This window comes from Oryzias melastigma, linkage group LG19 (genome assembly GCF_002922805.2).
Source record: "Oryzias melastigma strain HK-1 linkage group LG19, ASM292280v2, whole genome shotgun sequence".
Lineage (NCBI taxonomy): Eukaryota > Metazoa > Chordata > Actinopteri > Beloniformes > Adrianichthyidae > Oryzias > Oryzias melastigma.
In genome coordinates this window covers 3,771,080-3,780,088 of record NC_050530.1, presented here as the reverse complement: position 1 = coordinate 3,780,088, position 9,009 = coordinate 3,771,080, and the positions used below count along the sequence as shown (strand labels likewise).

Below are 9,009 nucleotides of genomic sequence, written 5' to 3'. Positions count from 1 at the left end.
ATTACTAGCTGAACTTCTAAATGGCCTGAAATTCCTCAGTAAACTAAATTGTTCAAAAACGTTAGCCTGTTGCTAAAATAGAAGCTAAACTCTAAATTAGCCTTAAAACCCCAGTAGATGACAAATTAGCCAAAAACGTTAGCCTGTTGCTAAAATAGAAGCTAAACTCTAAATTAGCCTTAAAACCCCAGTAGATGACAAATTAGCCAAAAATGTTAGCTTGTTGCTAAAATAATAGCTAATCTCCAATTTTTTGAAAATTACTGTTTTGTTTTTCTTCACCCAGAGAGCCACCAAAGAGAGATAAAAGAGCCGCAGGTTGCAGACCTCAGGGCTATATGAGTAAAACGGAATTGACATCTCTGGTCTCTTCTTAGATCATCCCATGCTCATGACTCACCTCTACCTGTCTGACTCTGATTTAGCTTTTTGGACTTTTAGCTGAGATTTGTTTCTGTCAGAACTAATAAACTTACTGCCTACCCGTTTGTGACATCCAGGATTTGGAGTTTAATGTCCATCACTGCAAGAGTCAACTGGAATGTTTTCGAGGCTCGATGATTCCTTCTGGATACAGAGTTCATCTTCCAGCAGGAGTTGGCTCAAAGTGTTTACGATCTATCATCTCTAAAATACTTTGATTTAATCATAATCTCTGTCTTTACTTTTTTGGAAAATGGTGATTTCACCAAAATATTCTTATTTATGTATAGATACTCAAACAGGGGGCCCTGAATCCATATTCTATGAAAGCTGAAACTTTTTGAATGGAATTATGGGAAAACTTTCCCGTGATGTTCTAATATTTTGGAAATTGGTCCAAAAGCATTTAATTTTTTTTAATTCTTTGATTTATTTCCTTTTCTTCTTTTGGTTTTCACAGCTTTAGAGTTTAGATTTGACCCTAACCTGGTATTTAGTTAGTTAAACTCCTCCCACACAAACTTCAAAACTTTGACTCTTTAGTTTCATTTTCCAAACAAATGAACGAATAGTTTAAATATATTAAGAATTTTAAGGATCAGTTACTTTTTCAAATGTTTGTACTTATGAAGGGCTGACCTGGAGGGACCTCTCCCCGTAAAACCAGAACCGAATACCTGAGTCACTCACATCTACTGTACATTGCCTGGACTTGTTGGATCATTTTGATTCTGGGTAAAAGAATGTTATAACTCAAATAGTAGAGTGGTTGCTGCTAAATGAAACATTTTTTTACACAAAAGTTTTTTTTTTATTATTATATTTTATTTAATATTTTTTTAAATTTCAAAGGGATTTATTCAAACACTTCTTTTTTAATTTCACAGATTATCCTGTTGTTTGATTTTTACCTCCTTGCCTGTAAATGCAAAGAAAAAAAAAGATTCCCTGGAGGACATTCCACAATGTTTGCCGCTATTTTCGATTTAAAATACGACACTTGAGGGGAGATTTTAGTTGAAATGAACTGAGACGCATCAGTTGTAACTTTTAAAGGGAATTCATTTCAATTTTGTGATAAGAATCTGTGGCTCAGACCTCCTGTCTGCACGCCTCTGGGAGGTGGATGAATAGTCAGGCAGAACCAGTTTTGCTCTCAGTCAGGCGGAGGAGCAGCTTGTATGAAGACACAAAACTCCCTTTGGATTATTTATTTATTTATTTTTTATTGCTCTTGCTCACGGTTTCGTGAGTGAACTCCTGACCTGTCAGCTGGATCATAAAGGAGCACTTTCTTTTAGTTTCTTGTTCAGTCAAAGTTCTGAGGAGGACCGGACGGAGCTGCAGTCATGGGAGAATGGGGGTTTCTGGGCTCGTTCTTCGAGACTCTGGCGAGCCACTCGCCTATGCTCGGTCGCATCTGGCTCTTTCTCATGCTGGTGTTCCGGATCCTGATCCTCGGAACCGTTGCCAGTGACATGTTTGAGGACGAGCAAGAGGAATTTACCTGCAACACCCTCCAGCCGGGCTGCAAACAGGTGTGCTACGACATGGCCTTCCCCATCTCCCAGTACCGGTTCTGGGTGTTCCACATCGTTCTCATCGCCACTCCGTCCTTGGTTTTCCTCCTGTATACCATGCACCATCACAACAAGAGAGTCAACCACCTCAAAAGATGCAAATACAGCAATGAGAACTTAAGAGAGGAGCGCCGATTCAGAGTTTTCTACATCATCAACCTGCTTTTCCGTATCGCAGCAGAAGTGGGCTTCATTGTAGCTCAGTGGAAGCTGTACGGCTTTGAGGTGACGCCCCACTTTGAATGTCAACGCTTCCCCTGCCCAAAGATTGTGGACTGTTTCACCTCCCGACCTGCAGAGAAAACCATCTTCCTCCACTTCTACTTCTCCGTGGGGGTGGTATCGGCATGCATCAGCTTCTTGGAGCTCTGCTACTGCTACATCAAGTGGTTCTGTTGCCCTCCGAGCAGATCACCGGCTCGGGACTCCTGCAACTGTGAGAACCTCCTCAATTGTGAGCACGAGGAGCACGAGGAGGAGCAAGATAGAAGGAAGACCCCTGTGAGCCCTAAGAAGGGGTCAGTGAGGAGCAGCAGCAGCAGCAGCAGCAGCAGCAGCAGAAGCAGCAGAAACAGCAGCAGAAAGCAGAAGAGCTGGAAACACGCAGGCAACAAACAAGACATCGTTTGACAACTAACACATGTTTTATGGTTATCAATAATCATTTCCACAATTGATTCGATTCACCAGAACCCGGATCGATTTCATTCTAATTTTTTTCTATTCCTTGGATCCACTCAGTTTGATTCAGTTCACACATTTGTTTAGAAATACGTTAATAATCTACAATAATTTGCTAAATGTCAATAATATACAGTGTTAAATGGTTTCTCAAAAGGAGAAGCTCCAACAAAAATGTTAAGATTATTAACATTGTTCTGCTTCTCCTGGAGGGCGTTGCAGTTTGGCCACTAGGTGGAGCTCACACTAAAGCAGTACACTTTTTTTAAAGAAGAATAAGCATAAAATGGTGCTTTAGTGTAGTTTACAAAATGTTTCCTTAAAAAAGTTTGGGAAAAGTTCCTGCCTGTGAGTATATAAATATGTTGATTTAGTCAGTAATGTATGTAGCGTTAGCATTAGCCGTCCTATGGGAAATTTCTTTATACGTTAGCATCAAGCTAGCAAACTTTAGCTTTGTGTACTAGATCCCTTTCTACTTTTATGGATGGATTATTGATCTATTAAACTTGAATCGATTTAGTCGACCCAGCTCTAATATTTAGATAGTATTTAGAAATTTATGAATCAAAGCCTGAAACAAGAGAAAACAGGAAGAGGAATCGCCCTGAAGGATTGGAGAAACACAAAGAAAAAAATCAATTTGAAGAAAATCTTCTGTTGGGTGAGAAAAATACTCTTAGCAAGAAGGTTTTTCATTAGTAAAATAGCTGATTAAACATGATTTTTGATTAGATTTTTTTATAAATAAGAATTTTCTGATAGTTTTCTTTTACTTATTTAAAAAAAATTAAACTTTTGATGTATTTCTACAGGGGCTGTTTTAGCAGACACGACATTTCTTTTTATTTATCTCGCATATAATCAAACATCTGAAAGAATCTGATTAATATTTCAAAAATGTCAAATTTTTTAGGTGCTATTTTGTAGGAAGAAAAGAAAAAAAAAATATATATATATATATATATATATATTTGGGCCAATTTGTTTAAAAAAAAAGGGCAGAATTTAAAGAAATGTGTGTTTTGCACAAGAGACAGCATGATAAAATCCCCTCCAAGAATATGTATGAATCTTTGATAAAACTTTATCTAATCTCTGGTTTGGAACTTAACGAACAACATTTCTGGCGACTGAAAAGAACCAATGAGAACCCAGAATTCCTCCCTTTGACGCAGAGCAGGGGAATTCTGGGGAAGGCGCTGTGCAAGTAAACATGTTTTAAAAAGAAAATCCCAAAACATGATTGTCTTTAAGCAAAAACTTCATTGTAAGTGTTGCGTTTGGTCAAAAAAAGAATCCACTTTTCACCATGGAGGTCCAAAGCCAACACTACAATACTTGCTTGAACTTTTATTTGCATGTGACAGTTGTGACTGTTTTTCTCTTCTTACGGTTAGCAGATTAGGTTTGTTGTTTTGAACCAGTATTACTAGTTTCTAGGCTTAACTTACAAAAGACCAGAGCTTAACAATTGGAGGAATTTGTTTGTGACTTCAACTGACGAGAATTGAGCCATGAAGGGAGAAATGCACTTTAAAAATATTTTTTTTAATGTATTTTTATTGAGATTTCTAATTTTTTTGTAATAAAAATGTGATGTTTCTTTACAATTTAGCTTTTTTAGTAAGTTTTTGTTCCTTAATTTGAAAATGTTGTTTCCAGTCACTTCATTTTTTCAAGACTTCCAGGAGAATTCTTAAATATGACTAAGCATCCTGGGAAAAAAACAATCATTTCAAGCCAATAGAAGCTTGTTTGACTCTGTCTGCTCATGCCCTGTTACACCATCTACAGCAAGCCTTTAACAGAGCTCTAACTGAATGTATTTTTTTTAATTGAATGAGAATGTTTGTTTGTTAAATTTCTTTAGAATCAGGATTTTTTTTTTTTTATTTGAGTCTAAAAGATTTTTTTGGTTTGTGTCTGCTCAGGGATAAGACGTAGTTTATTTTAGAGTACTTTGGTTTGATACAAACTTGAAAACGTGTCTCTATTTCTGATTTTTTTGTAATAAACAATTGTAATGTATTTATTCATGAAGCAATTTTGATATAATTTCAGCTGTACAATAAAGTTTTTAAAAAACTTATATCAATTCAAGTACATTTTGAGTTTACACATTTAGACACATTTGTTTAGAAATAAATTCATAATTTTATATGTTTTGAAGATTTTCATTTTAATCTGATACAGTTCACATATTGTTAAATTTATTGGGGGAAATAATGAGATTGTTAATAGCATACGGTGTAACATAGATTCTCAAACAGAGAAGCTTCTTCATCTCCTGGAGGTTCGTTTCAGTTTGACCACTAGGTGGCGACGACGCATTACATTTTATTCCAGAAGAAGAAGAAAGAATGAGGAAAAAACGATACTTTAGACCACAAATGGTTACTTTAAAACATTTTCTTCAAAGGAGTTTGGTAAATTCATGCCTGTGAGTATATAAAAATGTTTATTTGTTTAGCAATGTATATTTAGGTCGACCGAGCGTTAGCATTAGCCTTCCTATGGGGAATTCCATTATACGTTAGCATCAAGCTAGCAGACTTTGGCTTTACGTGTTAGATCGATTCAGATCGATTTTTATCAACTTAGTTTTACTATTTACGTTGTTCTTCATATTTAAGATCTGCTTCAATCTGTTCAAGATAATTACTGAAAAAAAACATTAAAAAAAACAGAAAAACAGAAAACAGGATGTTTCTGAGAAAAAGGTAAAAATAGTATTTATTCAAAACACATTTTTCTTCTTTTTATTTATGTAATTTTTTAGGAAAAGGTTACAATTCGAAGATTTGAGTCAAAATTTTGACAAAAAATTGAAATTTTTGTATTTTTGTAAGTAGCATTTTTATAAATAATTAATAAATCTTTATTTATTTAATTATTTATTCATATGGTACTTTACACATCCTCCAGGGTGTCAAAGTGCTTTACGATATAAATTTAAATACATTTAATATTAAGCAAATTAAGAAAAAAAACAGCATAAAATCAGTTCAAAAATAATAAATACAATTTTATTAAAAAATTAATATATTTTTTTAAATGGTCAAGATTCCAACATTTTGAGTTAGAAATACAAGGACATAATTCAAATTATATAGATAAAAGTTAGTTTTATGTAGCCTACGACTGTAATGAACTTTTTAAAACAAGAATTCAGAATTTACATAAAGAAATCTAACATAAATGTAAAGCAAAAGTTAGATTTTTTTTAACTCAGGGGTCTTTAACATAAAATGACTTTTAAGTTTAAAGTCAAAATCAATAAACAAGAGATACATCTTGAAATTATGGAATAAAAACTTTTAGATCCTATTTTTCTACCTTGTTCTGTGTCATCTATAGGAAACACTGGATGGTTTAGGAAAGCTTTTTTGTCATTTTAGCAAAAAATGTAAATTAAATATTTTTTTAAAGCCTTTATAATCTGAAAAAGCAGCACAAGTAATGTAAAATCTGACATTTCCTCAGAAATGAGTCAGAAAAGCTGCAGTGTCATTCCCCCTTTCACCTGAAGGTGGCAGCAGCGCACCAGAAACCTCCCTCTTCTTCAGTCATTTAAGATCTTCATTTTCACTGAGATGACTTCATTTGCTGCCACATTGTTCACATCATTTCTGCACTCATTGCCTTCTTTTGAAGATAAATGAGACACATTGTTAGTCAGACGCACATCTCACTTGCCCCCCCCAAATATCCAGTCTTTTCCTCTCCATCCATTCCTGCAGGTTTACATTCAGGATGAAGAACCTCCGAGGACTTCAGAGGACAGTCCCAGATCCGAGTGGATGATCTGAACACACAGTAATCTAAATGCTCTCCAAAGGAGCTTATTTTTAACTCCTAGAAGCAGATGCACACTCATACTCACACGCACAACCCTCCTGTGGTTCCCTGAACGCATCATATATGCAGATTGCAAAGCAGGGCGAACTCTTTGATGTGCACAGAACAGAATTCTAGATGTGTTTTATATAACCACTCCAGAGGAAAGGAAGGAAGAGTCAAAGAGGATTACTGTCAAAACTTCCCCGCTTTCCTTTTGTCTGCCCGCGTTTCTACCTTTTCACGACTGCCTTGTCAAACTGGAAGCCTGCCTGTTTCTCCCCCCCTTTCCCTCTTTCCTCCAAAACCCCCCGAATCCGGAGAGGCCTTGCTTGCCGTCTGCAGGAAAATGTAGGTCATCTGTTTTTCTGCAGCTCCCTTCACTTCAACAGGAAGACGGAGACAGGAGCGATAACATCTTTCTCTGCATTTGTTTCTCCTCACCTCCTCCTGCTCCTCCTTTACCCCCCCACCCCTACCGCCCTTGTTTGGATGAGACACTTCAGGGACTCCCCAAAGCTTTACCTGTGTCCCCTGTGAGATGGGGGGGGATGAGTGAATGAGTGACAGCTCTCTGAGCGTCGTCAGTCCTGCTTGTTCAAACTCACGTCTTTACTTAGGAGGGAAAACATGAAAACTTCACTGTTGGAGATTTCAGGAAAAAAATCCTCCTAATCCAATCATCTTTTTAAATGCTGATTTACAATCATTTTAAATTAAAAATTACTAAAAAATTCAATTTTACAATTAATTTTCCTAATATATTTCTTCCATCACTAGAAAAAATACATAAAAATATGTTAAAAACACCAAAAACACAATTTTAGCTAAAATCTAAAAACCTGCGTTGTTATTTAAGGCATAATTTCAGCAGGAATTCATTAGAAATTCACCTCTAGGTTGTAAGTGGAGCAGTTGGTGCGGAAATTAGTATCTGCTAATTTCCCATCAGCCCTTTATTTACATGCTCTCCCACTAGCTTGTAGCACGTCACAAGCCCAAGCTAACATTAGCGTAGCAAGAAAAAAAAAAAACAGTTGGCAATATCAGAGCTTTCCAACCACACAGTTTAGAGCCAGATGTCAGCTCATACCAGGAAAATCACAATGTTATTTTATAACCTACCTTATAGCTGAAATATAAGCTACATGTCAGGCTAGCCTAAAACTTGGTAAAATTAGTAATTTAGCCAATACAGCTAGCATAAAGCTAAAATATTAGCTAATCTCCAAATTAGCTTAAAAAAATGGAAGAAAAAAAATCCTAAATTAGCCAAAACAGCTAGCATGTAGCTGAAATAAAACCTAAATGCCAGATTAGCCCCCAAAAATGTAAAATGTGTAATTTAGCCAAAACAGCTAGCATAAAGCTAAAATATTAGCTAAGCTCCAAATTCGTCTAAAAAACAGAAGAAAAAGAATCCCAAATACACCAAAACAGCTAGCATGTAGCTGAAATATAAGCTAAATGTCAGGTTAGCCTAAAATATGGTAAAATTGGTAATTTAGCCAATACAGCTAGCATAAAGCTAAAATATTAGCTAAGCTCCAAATTAGCTTAAAAAAATGGAAGAAAAAAAATCCTAAATTAGCCAAAACAGCTAGCATGTAGCTGAAATAAAACCTAAATGCCAGATTAGCCCCCAAAAATGTAAAATGTGTAATTTAGCCAAAACAGCTAGCATAAAGCTAAAATATTAGCTAAGCTCCAAATTCGTCTAAAAAACAGAAGAAAAAGAATCCCAAATAAACCAAAACAGCTAGCATGTAGCTGAAATATAAGCTAAATGTCAGGTTAGCCCAAAATATGGTAAAATTGGTAATTTAGCCAATACAGCTAGCATAAAGCTAAAATATTAGCTAAGCTCCAAATTATCTTAAAAAAACTGAAAAAAATCCTAATTTAGCCAAAACAGCTAGCATGTGGCTAAAATATTAGCTAAAGTTTCTACGTGGGTCTCGATAGGCGTATCTGATAGTGTTTGGGGGGCTGGGCCAAATGCGGAGGTGGGCTTGATCCGGCCCGCGGGCCGTAGTTTAGGTACCCCTGCTCTAGTCCACTACTGATCAAAAAAACCTTCATTTTGACATGAAGAGAAGCCATTATTAGTCATTATTTTTTAAGTTAAAATGCCATTCATTTATTGTTAATAATGTTCTGATTTAATGTCATTTTTTCTAGCAGTAGTTATTCTTCCTTTTTGTACATGCTGCATGTCACATTGAGGGTTTCACGTCTTCTCTTTTTCCTCTCCGATGTGGTCGCCGCTGCTGAACATTCCCACCTCTGCAGCTTCAAACGGTCCTGGGCGTCTCTCTCCGCCTGTTTCAGGTCATTGTTCATCTGTGCTGCGGAGTGACATTCATTCAACTCACATCATTTAGCTGAATCAGGCTTTTGTCTTTCAGCCGCAGCGTTAACAAACACTAGTGACCCAGTTCCCCTGGAAGCCATCCGTGCACACGTCACCCCCCCCCCCCCCCCC

The 9,009-nt window shown here is 36.3% G+C and overlaps 2 protein-coding genes across 2 annotated transcripts in view; both read left to right on the top strand.

The window, feature by feature from the left end:
* Nucleotides 1-289: 289 nt before the first annotated feature.
* On the top strand, nt 290-4,760 carry LOC112153889 (gap junction delta-3 protein-like). Its single transcript, XM_024284349.2, has one exon. It carries the CDS (start codon nt 1,773-1,775, stop codon nt 2,631-2,633), a length of 861 nt encoding a protein of 286 aa, XP_024140117.1. The 5' UTR covers nt 290-1,772; the 3' UTR covers nt 2,634-4,760.
* A 312-nt stretch (nt 4,761-5,072) lies between these two features.
* raraa (retinoic acid receptor, alpha a) overlaps nt 5,073-9,009 on the top strand; it is a 296,464-nt gene continuing 292,527 nt past the window's right edge. The window contains exon 1 of the mRNA XM_036217294.1: nt 5,073-5,127. The gene's annotated coding sequence lies outside the window, so the exon portion shown is untranslated. The remainder of the gene's footprint in view (nt 5,128-9,009) is intronic.